General features: G+C 42.7%; 1 protein-coding gene across 2 annotated transcripts in view; it reads left to right on the top strand.

The window, feature by feature from the left end:
* The window catches only part of rbl1 (retinoblastoma-like 1 (p107)), a 49,043-nt gene that overhangs the window by 21,887 nt on the left and 7,194 nt on the right, over positions 1–19,962 (top strand). For both annotated transcript variants that reach the window (XM_031827392.1, XM_020483246.2), the window contains exons 6-16: positions 4,028–4,185; positions 4,613–4,677; positions 4,862–5,048; positions 6,917–7,083; positions 7,482–7,594; positions 7,949–8,052; positions 8,302–8,439; positions 12,571–12,735; positions 13,129–13,261; positions 13,763–13,987; positions 19,049–19,239. In XM_031827392.1, coding sequence (XP_031683252.1) covers positions 4,028–4,185; positions 4,613–4,677; positions 4,862–5,048; positions 6,917–7,083; positions 7,482–7,594; positions 7,949–8,052; positions 8,302–8,439; positions 12,571–12,735; positions 13,129–13,261; positions 13,763–13,987; positions 19,049–19,239 — 1,646 coding nt within the window. The remainder of the gene's footprint in view (positions 1–4,027; positions 4,186–4,612; positions 4,678–4,861; positions 5,049–6,916; positions 7,084–7,481; positions 7,595–7,948; positions 8,053–8,301; positions 8,440–12,570; positions 12,736–13,128; positions 13,262–13,762; positions 13,988–19,048; positions 19,240–19,962) is intronic.

Genomic DNA, 19,962 nt, shown 5'->3' with positions numbered 1-19,962 from the left:
TATCGCCTGCACAGTGCTCCTTGGGATGTTTAAAGCTTGGGAAATCTTGTTGTATCCAAATCCGGCTTTAAACTTCTTCACAACAGTATCTCGGACCTGCCTGGTGTGTTCCTTGTTCTTTATGATGCTCTCTGCGCTTTTAACGGACCTCTGAGACTATCACAGTGCAGGTGCATTTATACGGAGACTTGATTACACACAGGTGGATTGTATTTATCTTCATTAGTCATTTAGGTCAACATTGGATCATTCAGAGATCCTCACTGAACTTCTGGAGAGAGTTTGCTGCACTGAAAGTAAAGGGGCTGAATAATTTTGCACGCCCAATTTTTCAGTTTCTGATTTGTTAAAAAAGTTTGAAATATCCAATAAATGTCGTTCCACTTCATGATTGTGTCCCACTTGTTGTTGATTCTTCACAAAAAAATACAGTTTTATATGTTTGTTTGAAGCCTGAAATGTGGCAAAGGGTCGCAAAGTTCAAGGGGGCCGAATACTTTCGCAAGGCACTGTATTTAAAGGCACAGTCAACTTAGTGCATGTAAACTTCTGACCCACTGGAATTGTGATTTAAGTGAATTAATCTGTCTGTAAACAATTGTGGTAAAAATTACCTGTCATGCATAAAGTAGATGTCCCAACCGACTTGCCAAAACTATAGTTTGTTAACTCCCGTTAACGGGAGCGATATGACAACAGCCAGTGAAAGTGCAGGGCGCCAATTTCAAAACAAGAATCTCATAATTAAAATTCCTCAAACATACATGTATCTCATACCATTTTAAATATGCTTTACATCAAAAGCACCACAAATGACTGTTAGGTCACCACATAGCCACAGAAAAACACAGCCATTTTTCCAGCCAAAGAGAGGAGTCACAAAAACCACAAATAGAGATCAAATGAATCACTAACCTTTGATGATCGTCATCAGATGACACTCATAGGACTTCATGTTAACCAATACATGTATGTTTTGTTTGATAAAGTTCATATTTATCAAAATATGAGTTTACATTGGCGCTTTACATTCACTAGTTCCAAAAACATCCAGTGATTTTGCATAGCCACATCATTCAAGAGAAATACTCATCATAAATGTAGACGATAATTCAACTTATACACATGGAATTACAGATATACCTCTCCTTAATGCAACCGCTGTGTCTGATTTCAAAAAAACTTTGCGGAATAAGCAAACCATGCAATAATCTGAGACGGCGCTCAGAATAATTAGTCACAATAGCCGCCATGTTGGCGTCAACATAAACAAGAAATTACATGATAAATATTCCCTTTGATCTACATCAGGAATCCCAGGTCCACAATAAATGTTTGTTTTGTTCGATTATGTCCAAATACCTTCTTTTGTTAGTGCGTTTGGTATACATATCCAAACGCTCATTCTGGTCAGCGTTACGTTGGACAAAAACTTCAAAAAGTTATATTACAGGTCGAAGAAACATTTCAAACTAAGTACAGAATCAATCATTAGGATGTTTTTAACATATAGCTTCAATAAAGTTCCAACCGGAGTATTCCTTTGTGTCTTCATGAGCAATGGAACGCAAGTGGATACCATGAGGAATAAGCGTGATCAGAAAATGGCTGACTGCCAGACCCCTGATAGATTCTGCTCTCATTCACTCCCACAACACAGTAGTCTCATTCAAATTTCTATAGATGGTTGACATCTAGTGGAACCCCTAGGCAGTGCAACATCATTAATATCTCAAGTGGATTTCATTGGGAACTGTGGTGAATACTTACAAAGCTCAGATTTCTCACTTCCTGTTTTGATTTCTCCTCAGGATTTTGCCTGCCAAATGAGTTCTGTTATACTCACAGACATCATTCAAACAGTTTTAGAAACTTTAGATTGTTTTCTATCCAATACTAATACTAATAATATGCATATATTAGCAACTGAGACTGAGGAGCAGGCCGTTTACTTTGGGCATCTTATTCATCGAAGCTACTCAATACTGCCCCCCAGCCATAAGAAGTTAACAAGAAATTGGTTGAAAAATGAGTTTTAATGACTCCAACCTAATCGTATGTTAACTTCCGACTTCAACTGTATATCTCTATAGGTGGGAGCTAAGTTCTGGGTCTTGTCACTGGACAAGATGTGTGAAATGGCTTTCTCCTGCTCCAGTGCTCTTTGCACCATCTTTTGACGGGATCCCCACCTGGTAGGCTGCTTTGTCACCAACTGGTGCTGTTCTAGGTTGTTATTTTTGAGCAACTGCCAGGTATCTTCTTTTTCCATGAATAGGAAAAGGCACCTACCACTTTCTTACACACTACAATTGCTCGATCCAGTCATTTTTATCTACCCACGCTCTGAGAAATCACAAGATTCTAATCAAATGTTAAAATCACAATCCCTTTAGTTATGTACAAATGTAATATTTAACTTAATCAGTTGATGAACCAATCACTTCAATATACACAATTGACAAAGTTACTTACCAATGGCCAAGTGCAGACGAAGTCCAAAAACATTGCAGTCTGGTCCATTTGTTGATTTGAGCGGCCTTCACCACGTTCGCACCACTATCCGTTGTAATGTAGACCTGTCTGTCTTGACTGAGTTCCCAGGAGACGAGTGTCAATGAGCACCTCTGCTATAGCTTCACCCGTGTGGTCATCGGGAAAGTATGATGTTTGAAGGCATTTTGACGATTCCACTCTGTCAATATAGTGGATAGTGAGGCTAATATAAGGCTCTGACGTGTGACTAGACCACAGATATGGGGCGGCAGCGTAGCCTAGTGGTTAGAGTGTTGGACTAGTAACCGGAAGGTTGCAAGTTCAAAACCCCCGAGCTGACAAGGTACAAATCTGTCGTTCTGCCCCTGAACAGGCAGTTTAACCCACTGTTCCTAGGCCGTCATTGAAAACAATAATTTGTTCTTCTTAACTGACTTGCCTAGTTAAATAAAGGTAAAAAAAAGAAAATGTAGTAGTAACAAAATACGTAAAATCTTTAAGCGGTTCCTAAACTTTCTCCCTACAGTCGGCGTAGAATTTAGGCAGTGCGGTGAGAGAGAGATGTTTGCGGCCAGAGAGAACGTACCTGGGGTCAATTAAATTGATAAGCCTCTTGAAACCTTCCTTTTCGTCTGTGCTAATTGGTAGCATGTCCTTGGCAATGCAATGCATAATAGCATTTGTGATGTCTGTTTCGATGTTTGCTCGTAGCGCATAAACGCTGTCAGTGTTGACTGCTTTGGGCGAACATCCCTAGATTGGCTGGTGCTTGAGGGGCGTTTATCAATACCGTGGCACAAACTCAAACTTTCAGCAATGTTCCAAAGAGTGATTTTGCTTCAGATGGTGAACAAGGTTTGTCGTATTACCAGACTTGGTAGCCACCTGTCTACGGCACAAGTCACACCAAACATTGCTCTGCTCTTTGTCGGACTTCAAAAAACCAAACCACCTACAAATAACAAACAGTTGAACCCTTTTTATCAATAATTTCTGAGTTGGAAGCTGCTCCTACTCCATGGCTATCACTGCCACTGTTTTCGCCTACATCACTCATTGTTCAAGGTGCTAAGTGGTTTTTAGTGTGCCTATACCTCTCCACGTGCATATTGTCACTTCTCTGCACGTTCCTGCTGCGTCAGAGGGAAAATGGACTGCTGTACCTAATTATTCTTTATCGACAATATTGAAAATTAATCTGAACTTTTTTATATCGTTATTGAGGGAAGTAATTACCTCAATAATTATTGATATTGATTTATCGCCCAGCCCTACGTAAGTAATTTGCAACCAATAACAAAACACAGCTACATTAGAAAAGGTAATAAATAAAATGAAGCGAGCTGATGACACTTATTTGACTTACTCATTCAGACTTAAATTATGAAAAATAGCATTATACTTTTGAATATGAGAAATGGAGAATGCGGCAGATTAATCAGTGGTGATGCGTCAATAACATACTGAAGAGTGGAGATAAACAAAACAAAATGTAAAAATGTTCTTTGACCTTGGCTTCCTTTGTCCTCAGGCATGCCCAGCATCTTCAGGTTGGAAAACAACACCCCGGACGAGCCGCCATGTGTCATCGATCGGCTGTGTGAGCTACACGACGGCTTGGTGGTGGAGGCTAAGGGCATCAAGGAGCACTACTTCAAGCCCTACATTAAAAGGCTCTTTGAGCGGCAGGTGAGACCCCTCATTAAAACAATGACAACCTGCTATCAGGAGGAGTACTGTGGTGGGTTAAAATCGACCATGCCCCACACACACACACAAAAGCTCAGTAATGTACACATTCCATAATCCAACCACAAACCCCTACACATAAAATGTTCAGACACATGCCCCTCCCCCAGCCAATGTCATTTCTCTTCTGTCAGTCCTTCTGTGGGAGGATTCTCCCATCCACAGCACATAAATACAGATGCCGGCATAATTCATTTTGAATATAGTAAATCCTGTGGGAGATAGTAATTGGAACATCTTTTTGTCTGGACTAGAATAAAATGATCCTTGAAAATATGTGAAAGTGCATCAGTCTCGTTTGATCCCTGCGAGGGAACTGTTAAGCCCCCAGGGCCCAGTGTGTTGACTCATTCATTGTCTTCTCCAGATACTTAAAGGGAATGAGGAGCTGCTCACTGATCTTCTGGACACACCAAATTTCATAGATAACAAGTAAGTTTGTTATTGTATCCTAATCTGTCATTTGTAGAGGTGCCTAGAATGTTTTCAATCTCGGTCACGTTTGAAGCTTCTTGTGTTTAACATTGCTTGCTTATGGTCTTATAACGTGTGTGTGTGTGTGTGTGTGTGTGTGTGTGTGTGTGTGTGTGTGTGTGTGTGTGTGTGTGCCACCCAGTAAAGCAATAAACCGGGAGTATGAGGAGTATGTGCTGACTGTGGGGGACTTTGACGAGAGGGTGTTCCTGGGGGCGGATGCCGATGAGGAGATCGGGACACCCAGGAAGGCTGCACCAGAACCCCGGGCCTGCCAGCTGTCAGCCCGCATGCAGGTGGAGAGCAACCTGCAACAGCACTTTGAGAAGGTAGATAGCTGAAGCCAGTTAAGTTCCTAAACATATAGCCGAAAATCAACAGGGATGAGGCTCATTTATGGCACCATCTCCGCAAACTAACTGAACAGATGTTTTTTTTATATAGATAGAATATAGATTTTTCTAATTAAATTGCCGCATACTGCTAAAAAATGCCCTCTGTCTTGTCTGTGTTCGCCACATATTTGCTAATGTCATCTCGCTAAATAATGTTGTGAATAAAATGTGAAAGAGTGAGTCCACTCTCCCATTTTCAGTCACAAATCAAAATCCTTTAAAACTTGTTTGGGATAGGCGTGCCACTAGCGGGACACCTCGACAATATTCCAAATTAGCTCCATAATATCGACAGAAACATGGCAAACGTTGTTTAGAATCAATCCTCAAGGTGTTTTTCAAATATCTATTCGATAATATATCCATCGGGACAATTTGTTTTTCAGTAGGACCGATTGGAGTAATGGCTACCTCTGTATTTTACACGAGAATCTCTCTGGCAGCATCAGGTGATCAGTTGCGCAATGTAGCCGTTTACGGGTATTCTTCAACATAAATGCGTAAAACTACGTCACAATGCTGTAGACACCTTCGGGAATACGGAGAAAGAGTAATCTGGTTGATAGCCCATTCACAGCTCAATAGGGACTCAATGGAACGCAGCGCTTTCAAAACATGGGGCACTTCCGGATTTGATTTTTATCTGGGTTTCGCCTGTAACATCAGTTCTGTTGCACTCACAGACAATATCTTTGCAGTTTTGGAAACGTTAGTGTTTTCTATCCAAAGCCGTCAATTATATGCATAGTCGAGCATCTTGTCGTGACAAAATATCCCGTTTTAAACGGGAACGTTTTTTATCCAAAAATGAAAATACTGCCCCCAGAGTTTCAATCCAGCCGCCGTGTTAGATTTCAAAAAGGCTTTATGGCGAAAGCAAACCATGTGATTATCCGAGGACAGCGCCCAGCACACACACATGCATAACAAATCATTTTCAACCAAGGAGTTGCGACACGAAAGTCAGAAATAGCGATATAATATATGCGTTACCTTTGAAGATCTTCTTCTGTTGGCACTCCAAAAGGTCCCAGTTACGTTACAAATGGTCCTTTTGTTCGATAAAGTCCTTCTTTATATCCATAAAAACACAGTTTAGCTGGCGCGCTTCAGTCAATATTCCACTCGGTTTCCCTCCTTCAAAATGCATACAAAATGAATCCCAAACGTTAACAATAAAATTAACAATAAAATTAATAAAAAGTCAATCAAAGTTTATAATCAAACCTTGGGTACCCTAATACGCAAATAAACGTTACAATTTAAGACGGAGAATCGTTATTGTCTTTACCAGATATATACAAAAAGAACGAGCTCTCTCAGCCATGCACTTGGAAACATTTGGAAACACTACAGCCAAAATGGGAGACACTTATTAAAAATAAATACAACTTCTATCTCATTTTTCCAAAAACCAACCTGAAACTCTTTCTAAAGGTAATCTAGTGGAAGCCCTAGGAACTGCAATCGGGGACGATTTCACCCTATTATAAAAGTGCCAGCCGATGAAATCAGTGGTATTTCTTTTTAATGGTTTGTCCTCGGGTTTTTGCTTCTGTTATACTCAGACATTATTCTAACAGTTTTAGAAATTCTAGAGTGATTTCTATCAAAATCTTCCAATTTATATGCATATCCTAGCTTCTGGGCCTGAGTAGCAGGCAGTTTCCTTTGGGCACGCTTTTCATCCGGACGTCAAAATACCGCCCCCTATCCCAAACAAGTTTTAAACAGAGATCATGTGACTCCTATGACTTTGATAGGAAATAAAACCTTGTTCTGTCGTGTGTGTGTGTGTGCAGAAGCGCACCCTGGCCCCCTCCACTCCTCTGACAGGCAGGCGTTACCTGAAGGAGAAGGAGCTACTGGTGACCCCTGTGTCCTCGGCCACGCAAAGCGTCAGCCGACTCCAGAGCATGGTCTCGGGCCTGCGTAGCGCCCCCAGCGAGGCCCTGATGCAGATATTCAAGTAAGCTCACATCCACTGCCTTAAATGTCCATTAGTGTATAGGGACATTTTCATGGACCCAGATCTGAGATGAAGCCTCTTCCTGGATTAAAAATGGAGAATCTCCATTTGAAAGTGTGTTTTAGTCCAGGACTGGGTTTATAACAAGGGTCGGGGAAACTGTCGCTACATGTTAAATAGTTTTGTCTAAACTAGGCATGTTAATCTGGTTTTGGGTCAATTACAATTCAGGAAGTAAACGAAAATTTAAATTTTCCCAATGAAATGTAATTGCCCCCAACTGTGATTTGGTTGATAAATCAAGTCCCAGGGAGAGGAGAAACAGAGGCCACTGCGACTTGAATTGGAAGGTATGTGGTGTTTAACTGTTTTGGCCCTGTGACTTTTTCCACCTGTAGGTCATGTTCGCGGGACCCCATCGTAGCCATTCTGAGCAGAGTGAAAACCCTGAGCGAGACGTTCAAGCAACATTACACAAAGGACTCAGAGGAGCTGCCTGGATCACACATGGGTGAGATAGAAGACACACATGCAGATGGAATACATTGAGCATGTAGAAATAGGGGTTAAATATGCTTGGAGACTGGGTACATCACAAATGTCGAAAAGTCAACATTGGTACACAAAGTGGACTTAGTACACAACTGCTCAAACACTCTTTTGCTATTTACCTTAAGTGTTCTGTCAAACATGCCTCAAAATTATGAGGTGTCTCCATCTACTGTGCATGTTCCGCTTTCCATGCATATTACTTCTACGTTTGATCAGGCAAAAAGCAGACACAAGACCACTATTGAATTAAGATAATGGGTCAATGAAAGCTTGCATGTTCTTCTTAATGCCATTTCTTGGCCCTTTCGTTCAGATTTTGCTGAGAACAGGATGAAGCTGGCTGAAATCCTCTATTACAAGATCCTTGAGAACGTCATGGCCCAAGAGACAAGGAGGCTACATGGCAAAGACATGGCTGTAAGTTACACCTGGGTCGTGTTCATTAGGGTACACAGTATATGAAATGACAACTGAAAAAGTGTTTATTGGACGAGTTCAGATAGTGCCTCTCTGTTTCAGACCGCTTTCTTCTGTTTCATGCTATGGCACACATCTATATGGTAACTAACGCTTACAGATATGAAGAATAGCAAAGCTAATGTGTGATGGTGCATTGCATCAGGCTGTTGGACATTCATTCAGTGTGCCAATGACTGAAAATTCTAGGTGCTGCTGGAGCAGGACATCTTCCACTGCTCTCTGATGGCCTGCTGTCTGGAGGTGGTGCTGTTTGCCTACAGCTCCCAGCGCACCTTCCCCTGGATCATCAGCATCTTCAAACTACGACCGTTCTACTTCTTCAAGGTAAGTGGCCCGCTGCACTCGCACGCAAACACTCAATCACAGTAGATTCTAATCAACCCCCCCTTTCTATTCTGCCGCTACTCTGTTATTATCTATCCATAGTCACTTTAACAAAAGTCCCTGCTCATCTGCGTGAACGTGCCTTAGGCATGCTGCAAGGAGGCATGAGAACTGCAGATGTGGCCAGGGCAATAAATTGCCATGTCTGTACTGTGAGACACCTAAGACAGAGCTACAGGGAGACAAGATGGACAGCTGATCGTCCTCGCAGTGGAAAATCACATGTAACAACACCAGCACAGGATCGGTAGATCCGAACATCACACCTGCGGGGCAGGTACAGGATGGCAACAACAACTGCCCGAGTTAGACCAGGAACGCACAATCCCTCCATCAGTGCTCAGACTGTCCACAGGTCCCCACCAGACATCACCGGCAAGAACGTCGCCTATGAGCACAAACCCACCGTCGCTGGACCAGACAGGACTGGATAAAAGACTCACTGACGAGTCGCACTTTTGTCTCACCAGGGGTGATGGTCGGATTCGCGTTCATCGTCGAAGGAATTAGCGTTACACCGAGGCCTGTACTCTGGAGCGGGATCGATTTGGAGGTGGAGGGTCCGTCATGGTCTGGGGCAGTGTGTCACAGCATCATCGGACTGAGCTTGTTGTCATTGCAGGAAATCTCACCACTGCGTTACAGGGAAGACATCCTCCCTCGTGGTACCCTTCCTGCAGGCTTATCTGACATGGCCCTCCAGCATGACAATGCCACCAGCCATACTGCTCGTTCTGTGTGTGATTTTCTGCAAGACAGTGTTCTGCCATGGCCAGCGAAGAGCCCGGATCTCAGTCCCATTGAGCACGTCCAGCAGGTATATTTCACTGGTCGTCCCCAAAGCCAACACTTCCTTTGGCCGCCTTTCCTTCCAGTTCTCTGCTGCCAATGACTGGAACAAATTGCTAAAATCACTGACGCTGGACACTTATCTCCCTCTCTAACTTTAAGCATCAGCTGTCAGAGCAACTTACCGATCACTGTACCTGTACACAGCCCATCTGTAAATAGCACACTCTACTGTTAACTTGAAATGCCACAACGACAAGGTTCCAGTTTAACAAATTTTACTATACCGTATGAACACTTTCAAAGGTCGCCATTATTCTCAAGGCTAGGTCCATCAACCACCAGATTTCATGCGCATGCACACTCTTGACTGAGTGATAGCCCCGTAATAACAGAAATATTGGGATACTTAAAACATGAACTTAACAATCTCCCCTTTTCTTTAAAGACAAATAAAACATCAACAACATTAATTAAATGTCCAAGTATTATTCAAGATCCCCATTACAAATGGGTTGTGTGACAGTTTTCATTTTTATTACTCAAGCTGCCACTTTCCAGTACTGAGAGCCTGTAGGAGCTCTTAGTCAGACAGTCGGTAGGTTTGTGTCTGTTACTGTGTCCTTTTTGTCATTTTCATTAGGAGACTGATTCTCAACAACTGCCCCTCTATCTTGTTGATCATTTACTTTCCGCAATCTTGAGTGATGCACCCTGACAACGATGCCTCCGTATCTCACAAATAGCACCACTCCCGGTCCTTTCCACTCTTGAAAGTCAATTAGTTTGTAGTACACTCTGTTTCCAGTCTCGAAGCTGTTTTCGCAGAGCCCTTCGATTTCTTTCTGAGCACTCTGCTTTAGTGAACGCTTTTCTCGCTGCATGTAGTGCTGAAAGGTGCTGTCCCCACCCATGCCCTCACACGGGTCCCTTCTAGTGCTGGTGGCTTGTCAACCAGTACTGAGGGAAGATTAGGGTTCTGCCCAAACATTAGTCGATATGGGCTGTAACCATGAACATTGTGCATTGAGTTTTTTGCCATCAAAGCTCAATCTAGGGCTGTGTTCCATTCACATCCATTGTCTTGCTTCACTTTCAGCATGATCTCTGTGTTTGATTGTGTCTCTCCAGAAGTCCATTGCTCCATGGACTGTATGCAGCCGTTGTCTTTACTTCCATGTTGAAGTTCTCTGCCATTTTCATTATAATTGAATTCTCCTCCATTGTCACTGTACAATTTCTGGGGCGGGCCATGCACACATATCCACTTACACATATCCAGGCATGAATGAAGTGCTTGACTTCATAGATGCAAAAGTCAGCACAGTACAAGCAGTCAAAGCCAACTGTTTCTCCCTACCATATAGACAGGCAGTATCTAGCAACTTGAAAGCTAACACTGCATCCGGGAGAACCATGTCGTACTTTCTCGTAACACATGTCGTCATTTCTCGTATCACTGTCAAAGTTGAAATATGCCTCGTAGGCACGGCCTTTCTCTTACAGAAATCCAGTGCTCTTATCAAAGTTCCCATACCCCCATCCTTGTTCAAATCCTCAACGGCTATTTCCAGTGCTGGATCTCTCGCTCTTCCCCCCAGCGATAATACCACCGCAAGTGCTTGCTTTTTCGTGTCCAGATTCCAAGTTCATTTTCCCAACATTCGTACGACCCCTTCTCATTTAAGCGAGGTGGCACATTGTAGTTATTAACCATCCTCTGCTACCAATGTTAACTCGAAATGACACAACGACAAGGTTCCAGTTTAAATTCTTGACGCTACCCATCCCTGTTGCGGGATCATTTTTGTCAGCAACCGCTGAATAGCATAGCGCCACAGTCAAATAATATTACAAAAAATATTCATATTCATGAAATCACAAGTACAATATTGCGAAACACAGCTTAGCCTTTTGTCAATCCACCTGTCGTCTCAGATTTTGAAATTATGCTTTACAGCGAAAGCAATCCAAGCGTTTGTAAGTTTATCGATAGCCTAGCATAGCATTATGTACACTTAGCATCAGGAAGCTTGGTCACAAATCAGAAAAGCAATCAAATTAACCCTTTACCTTTGATCTTCGGATGTTTTCACTCACGAGACTCCCAGTTACACAAATGTTCCTTTTGTTCCATAATGATTATTTTTATACACAAAATACCTTTGTATTTGTCGCATTATGTTCAGAAATCCACAGGAAAGAGTGGTCACGACCGAAATTCCAAATAGTCTCCATAATGTCCACAGAATGTCAAACGTTTTTTATAATCATTCCTCAGGTTGTTTTTAAAATATATATTTATATAATATATCAACCGAGTGTGTAGGTTTTTCAATAACACCAGGTGGAACAACGGCCGCTTTACTCTGTAGCGCAAAACTCACTCTGAGAGCCCCCACTGATCCACTTATGCAATGTGATCAAAATATAAGCCTGAAACTATGTCTAAAGACTGACACCCTAGGGAAGCCATAGAAAAAGGAATCTGGTTGATATCCCTTTAAATGGAGGATAGGCAAGCATAGGAACAGAAGGGTTTCAAAATAAGAGGCACTTCCTGATTGGATTTTCCTCAGGTTTTTGCCTGCAATGTCAGTTCACAGACAATATTTTTTACAGTTTTGGAAACTTTAGTGTTTTCTATCCTAATAATATTGCATATTCTAGTTTCTGGGGCTGAGAAATAGGCAGTTTCAAATGGGTACGTTTTTTAGCACAAAAATATTGCCCCCTACAAGCAAAAGGTTAACAAAGTTTACTATACCGTATGAACACCCTCAAAGGTCGCTATTATTCTCAAGGCTAGGTCCATCAACCACCAGACTTCATGCGCATGTGCACTCTTGACTGAGTGATAGCCTCGTAATAACAGAAATATTGGGATACTTAAAACATGAACTTAACAATAACTACCTCATCCCCATATTGTTAATTATCTTCTTGCTCTTTTGCACCCCAGTATCTCTACTTGCACATCATCATCTGCACATCTATCACTCCAGTGTTAATACAAAATTCTAATTATTTCGCTTCTATGGCCTATTTATTGCCTTACCTCCCTAATCTTCTACATTTGCACACACTGTACATAGATTTTTCTATTGTGTTATTTACTGTACGTTTGTTTAACTTGTTTTTGTCGCTTTGCTTTATCTTGGCCAGGCCGCAGTTGTAAATGAGAACTTGTTATCAACCGGCCTACCTGGTGGAATAAAAATGTCTACTGGTACACACACACACTATCTGATGTCAACCTACGCTGAAAATGTGCACATGCAGGTGATTGAGGTGTTCATCCGCTCGGAAGAGGGTCTGTCCCGGGACATGGTGAAGCACCTGAACTCCATCGAAGAGCAGGTGCTGGAGTGCCGGGCCTGGACAGCAGACTCTGTGCTGTGGGAGGCCCTGGAGCAGGCTCACAACAAGGTCCCCACCGTGGAGGAGGTGAGCACCCGAGAAACACTACAACTACAATGCACAGCCCATGGGGGATCTACTGTACATCAGATTTTTTTTTATTTTTACTGTTGTGTTATCGTGGTGAATAAGTTATAATATAAGATGCATTAATTGAACTTTTGGAATGTGGTGAGCTAGATCCTGGCTCAGTCTTTAACTGACAAAGAATTTCTGTGGTTAACTGTGCCTAGTGCATTTTGATTTGGCACTTAAACCCTACAAATTACAATAATGCAAGCCATATAATAGTAGAAGTACATGATCCTAGGTAACACGGACCAAATGGAATTCTCATAAGGCCAGGTGTCAGTTATCCATTTACAAATATATCTATTCTTAACTATTCCTAACTGATCTTCCTCCCCCTATCATATCCAGGTGAACTTCCCCAGTAGTTTTGACACGGGGAACAGCAGTGCTGGTCCCTCCCACCTCCCTCTGGTGGCCCTCTCCCCCATCATCCACCCTCGCATCCGCGAGTTTAGGACGGGCCTGAGCAGCGCACGCAAAGGTAGGCCACCTTGAGGTGTTAGAGCCTCTATCTCAATTAGTCTTTCCACGATTCCTCGCATTGGGAACCTTCCCACCTCAACCGCATTGGAGGAGAAGTTACAAGGACCTTATCAAATCTGCTTTAGAGGTAGAAGGGATGTGAGGAATTGAGAAAATCTGAATTGAGAAAGAGCCAATATGTCAGCATTTCTTATTTTTCTCCTTTTGGTGTATGTCAGTATTTTATGTCAGTGTGTCCTCACTCAGCCACTAGAGGGAGGTTGTATCATAATCTTTGGGTTCACATGGAGTGGTGTGACTTTAATGTCCCTTTTGATAACAGTAGACTGTACATCCATATTGTCCTCAAAATAACATGAAAGCTCTATTGAACTCTGTGCCAGTCTGTGTTACGATGAAATAAAGCCACGTCATTTTCTACTCAGGCTTATGCTAAGTTCTCCAGGAAAATGAATGCTCTTTTAAGTCTAACAAACTGAACCTCTTTTCCTTTTCCCAGACATTCCTCCGTCGCCCTTATCCGTCCACGACCGTTACAGCTCCCCGGCGGCAGGCAGTGCCAAGAGGCGTCTGTTTGGGGACGACAGCAGCAGCCAGGCCCAGCAGTCTCCGTCCCTTGCCAAGAGGCTCATGTTCACACCCGGCGGGACGCTGAAGATCGACACTCCCACCATACTCAATATGACCACAGCCAACGGCCAGCAGCTCAGCATCCCACTGCAAGGTACACCTGCGATAACACATCACACGCTGTGGTATTTATACACATTTTTGGTCAGTTAAATTTATGATTTATACGGATCAATCCATTTGAATTCAATCACTTTTTGATAGCACCCCTTTTGATTTGAACGGAACCTTCCATACATATTTACCCATTGTAGAAGTGCTCAGAAAGTTAATTTTTGGACCTGAATGCCAAAACATTTAACAGATAAAGGTGCTTAGAGTTGACCCATTTTGCATACCATGAGATATCCATGTCTTAGTTATTATACTGTCAATTCTCCATAGGAAACCTATTGAAATGTAGATAAAATTGTCATGTCTATTCTATTAAGTTAGCAGTGGGCGGACCGGCAGTCATCTTTGTCGTTGTAATTAGAAGTAAAAAATAAATTCAATTTTACATTTCAATGGTGTACCAGCTATATTGCAGTGTCTTAAAGGGATAGGTTTGTTAAATGAGTTATATTTATATGATAGAAATGACACCCATCCTGTATTCAAGACAAATTTGTCTCTCAACCGATGGTAGGCAAAACACAACCTCCGCTGATGTGAAATAGGGTCTATGCTACATTGATCTCCATATTTTTTAAATAGGGAGCCAATTAGATTTTACCACTTATTTCCATGACTGATCAAAAAAAAAAATCTCATGGCTCTCTTTTCCCTCAGCAGCAGACATGGTGAGCAATATGTTTGGAACATTGAATCGCAATACATATAGAATCGTGAAAATCGTATCGGATTAATATCGGTCCCAGGCAATTCCCAGCCCTAATGCAAATATGGAAAACAAATGGCTGTTTCCGCATTTTTAGATAATTGACGGTAAGTTGAAAATGACTTTTTATTCAAACAAACAAAAAAATTCTTCACCAGAATGTTTTGGACTCTAAAAAGTTACTTTCTGACCACTTCTTCTATGTGAAAACATGTATGGAAAGATTTGTTTAAACCAAAAGGGGTGCTGTCAAAAAGAGATTGAATTAACACGTATTTACCCAGCAGTGGAAAAAGTACCCAATTGTCATACTTGAATAAAAGTAAAGCTTTTAGAAAATTACTCAAGTGAGTCACCCAGTAAAATACTACTTGAGTAAAAGTCTAAAAGTATTTGGTTTTAAGTATACTTAAGTATCAAAAGGTAAAGTACAAATAATTTAAAATTCCTTATATTAAGTAAACCAGATGGTACCATTTTTCTATTTTTTTTACTGAAAGCCAGGGACATAATCCAACACTCAGACATAATTTATAAATGAAGCATGTGTGTTTAGTCAGTCCACCCGATCAGAGGCAGTAGGGATGACCAGGGATGTTCTCTTGATAAGCGCGTGAATTTGACAGTTTTCCTGACCTGCTAAGCATTCAAAGTGTAACGAGTACTTTTGGGTGTCAGGGAAAATGTATGGAGTAAAAAGTACATTTATTTTCTTTAGGAATGTAGTGAAGCAAAAGTAACTTGTCAAAAATATAAATAGTGAAATACAGATACCCCAAAACTACTTAGTTAAGGAGTACTTTAAAGTATTTTAACTTAAGTACTTTAAACCACTGGATTTACCCATACCCATCTTGTGGCTGATGTTTATTTTTTAATTAAGGAGAATGCCTTTAAAAAGCGACGAACAAACCCTAAAGGATACCACTACGGTTCTAGAGGATAGTGGTGTCCTCAGATTTATTTTGTCCGTATCTTGTATAACCATCTCTGATAAATGGTCTGCAGACTTCAGCTAACAAATAAATTCATATAGAAGTTATTCTCGAAGATTGAGTAGCGACTATAAATCATGATCAATTTGGTACCATCACACACGCAACTAGTTTTCCTGAATTTTCATCTATGGTTACTTTGGACATTTATAGTTTAACTATTTAGTATTAATATACACTGCTCAAAAAAATAAAGGGAACACTTAACTTCTTGCGACAAGATGGCGCTATTAAAATGTTTGGGTGAAAAACGTTCCCGTTTTAAACAAGATATTTTGTCAAGAAAAGATGCTCGACTATGCATATAGTTGACAGCTTTGGAAAGAAAACACTCTGACGTTTCCAAAACTGCAAAGATATTGTCTGTGAGTGCCACAGAACTGATGTTACAGGCGAAACCCTGATAAAAATCCAACCAGGAAGTGCCGCATTTTTTGAAACCGCCTCATGCCAATGACTCCTTATATGGCTGTGAACGAGCTTACGTTTTCCACGTATTCCCCAAGGTGTCTACAGCATTGTGATGTCTTTTTAGGCATTTCCATTGAAGAATGGCTGTAAGGGACCATATATAGCATGTGGTCACATGGTGTCTCCCGCAGAAAATCTTGCGTAAAATACTGAGGTAGCCATTTTTCCAATCGCTTCTTATGAGAAACCAATTGCCTCGACGGATATATTATCGAATATATATGTTAAAAACACCTTGAGGATGGATCCTAAACAACGTTTGCCGTGTTTCTGTCGATATTATGGAGCAAATTTTTTAAAAAGTTTGGCGTTATAGTTGTAGCATTTTCCGGTCGATTTCTCAGCCATGCACGATGAAAAAAACGGGAGCTATTTCGCCTACAAAAATATTTTTGGGGAAAAAAGGAACATTTGCTATCTAACTGGGAGTCTCCTGAGTGAAAGCATCTGAAGTTCTTCAAAGGTAAATGATTTCATTTGGTTGCTTTTCTTATTTTTGTGAAAATGTTGCCTGCTGCCAGCAGAGCCTAGCATAACATTATGCCATGATAAACTTACACAAATGCTTGTCCTAGCGTTGGCTGTAACGCATATTTTGAAATTCTGATATGACAGTGTTGTTAACAAAAGGCTAAGCTTGTGTTTGAATATATTTATTTCATTTAATTTGCGAATTTCATGAATAGGAAAAGTTTCTAAGGGTATTTATGTCCGCTTCGTTATGCTAATGCTCTTGAGGCTATGATTACGCTCCCGGATACGGGATTGCTCGTCGCAAGAGGTTAAACAACACAATAACTCCAAGTCAATCACACTTCTGTGAAATCAAACTGTCCACTTAGGAAGCAACACTGATTGACAATAAATTTCACATGCTGTTGTGCAAATGGAAAAGACAACAGGTGGAAATTATAGGCAATTTAGTATGTCGCCCCCAATAAAGGAGTGATTCTGCAGGTGGTGACCACAGACCACTTCTCAGTTCCTATGCTTTCTGGCTGATGTTTTGGTCACTTTTGAATGCTGGCGGTGCTTTCACTCTAGTGGTAGCATGAGACGGAGTCTACAACCCACACAAGTGGCTCAGGTAGTGCAGCTCATCCAGGATGGCACATCAATGCGAGCTGTGGCAAGAAGGTTTGCTGTGTCTGTCAGCGTAGTGTCCAGTGCATGGAGGCGCTACCAGGAGACAAGCCAGTACATCAGGAGACGTGGAGGAGGCCGTAGGAGGGCAACAACCCAGCAGCAGAACCGCTACCTCCGCCTTTGTGCAAGGAGGAGCAGGAGGAGCACTGCCAGAGCCTTGACCTCCAGCAGGCCACAAATGTGCATGTGAAACAGACTCCATGAGGGTGGTATGAGGGCCTGACGTCCACAGGTGGGGGTTGTGCTTACTACAGCCCAACACCTTGCAGGATGTTTGGCTTTTGCCAGAGAACACCAAGATTGGCAAATTCGCCACTGGCGCCCTGTGCTCTTCACAGATGAAAGCAGGTTCACACTGAGCACATGTGACAGACGTGACAGAGTCTGGAGACGCCGTGGAGAACGTTCTGCTGCCTGCAACATCCTCCAGCATGACCGGTTTGGCGGTGGGTCAGTCATGGTGTGGGATGGCATTTCTTTGGGGGTCCGCACAGCCCTCCATGTGCTCGCCAGAGGTAGCCTGACTGCCATTAGGTACCGAGATGAGATCCTCAGACGGTTGGCCCTGGGTTCCTCTTAATGCAAGACAATGCTAAACCTCATGTGGCTGGAGTGTGTCAGCAGTTCCTGCAAGAGGAAGGCATTGATGCTATGGACTGGCCTGCCCGTTCCCCAGACCTGAATCCAATTGAGCACATCTGGGACATCATATCTCATATCTCGCTCCATCCACCAAATCATATATATATATATTTTTTAAAACATTTAAACAAGTACAAGTCTCTTGTCAACAGACAACACTTCTCGTAGCACCACAGACTGTCCAGGAGTTGGCGAATGCTTTAGTCCAGGTCTGAGAGGAGATCCCTCAGGAGACCATCCGCCACCCCATCAGGAGCATGCCCAGGCGTTGTAGGGAGGTCATATAGGCACGTGGAGGCCACACACACTACTGAGCCTCATTTTGACTTGTTTTAAGGACATTACATCAAAGTTGGATCAGCCTGTAGTGTGGTTTTCTACTTTAATTTTGAGTGACTCCAAATCCAGACCTCCATGGGTTGATGAATTTGATTTCCATTGATAATTTGTGTGATTTTGTTGTCAGCACATTCAACTATATAAAGAAAAAAGTATTTAATAAGAATATTTCATTCATCAGATCTAGGATGTGTTATTTTAGTGTTCCCTTTATTTTTTTGAGCAGTGTGTGTGTGTGTATATATATATATATATATATATATATATATATATATATATATCTATATCTATCTGTGTCCATGAGTTTCTATTGGATAGACCATATAGTTCAAGAGAAAATTAATGGAGAAGAAAAGCATCTACTCAACTATTGACTTTTTTTCACAACTGCAATCAATTTGACAACAGACATATTGACACGGTAAAATAAGTGTGTAAAATATCAAATCTATTTCATGCTGACACCCTCATATTAATCACCAATGGTGTTCACTAAGTTGATGGTTTATATTTAGGCCACACAGGGGGACAGAGAGCATTACAGACCCCTGTGATAAGTACACAAAAAGGCCACTAAATTCTGGTAGTTTACTGCTGAAATCAGTTTCCCGTAATATACCCTCCCTTTGCAACTCTATGCGTAACACACTTTTGGTAAATTTATTGATATGAAATTGTGCAACGCCTCCACAAGCTAATCGCCCCCCCTGTTCTGAGTACAATGTGCCTATGTGATCCCCAGGTATAAAGAATGATCTGGGAGGCATCACGCTGATCCAGGTACAGACCAGAGGGGAGCCTGGCAGTCCCATTACAGCCCAGGTCCTCTTGACAGCCTCCCCCAGCCGGCCCATCCCGGCACCCCAGGCCCAGCCAGACCCCCAACAGAGCCGGCCCCGACGCACCGGCTCCTTGGCCCTCTTCTTCAGGAAGGTGAAAGAGGACACACAGGCTGCATCACAAAGGCACCCTATTCCCTATATCAGTGGTTCGCAAACCTGTCCTTGGGTTCCCCCAGCTGTTCCACGTATCTATCCCAGAGAACAGCACAGAGTCATTATCCTCAGGGGGCCTTTATTTTTACATGCAACACAAATGATGAATAATGATGTACGTACTACTAGCCGCTACAAATAACTCAAATGTTTCACTCTTGGAGCGTTGAAAATCTTCAGCCAGCTGAGACGCATTCTCTCGCCCCCCCCTAACGCTCTCTCTCGTCCCGCCTCGCTCTCTCTCGTCCCGCCTCGCTCTCTCTCGCCCCGCCTCGCTCTCTCTCGCTCCCCTCCTCGCTCTCCCCTCTCTCTCTCTCGCCCCCCCTCTCTCTCTCTCGCACCCCCCTCTCTCTCTCGCACCCCCCTCGCTCTCTCGCCCCCCTCGCTCTCTCTCGCCCCCCCTTCGCTCTCTCTCGCGCCCCCCCTTCGCTCTCTCTCTCGCACCCCCCTCGCTCTCTCTCGTCCCCCCCCCCCCCCTCGCTCTCTCTCGTCCCCCCCCCCTCGCCCCCCCTCGCTCTCTCTCGCTCCCCCCTCGCTCGCTCTCTCTCGCCCCCCCCTTTGCTCCCTCTCTCGCCCCCCTCGCGCTCGCTCTCTCGCCCCCTCGTGCTCGCTTTCGCACTCTTTCCATCGCTCTCGCCCTCTCACCCCCCCTTTCTTGCCC

The sequence above is a fragment of the Oncorhynchus kisutch genome, linkage group LG1, assembly GCF_002021735.2.
Source record: "Oncorhynchus kisutch isolate 150728-3 linkage group LG1, Okis_V2, whole genome shotgun sequence".
NCBI lineage: Eukaryota > Metazoa > Chordata > Actinopteri > Salmoniformes > Salmonidae > Oncorhynchus > Oncorhynchus kisutch.
This window is presented reverse-complemented; position numbering and strand designations above follow the sequence as displayed.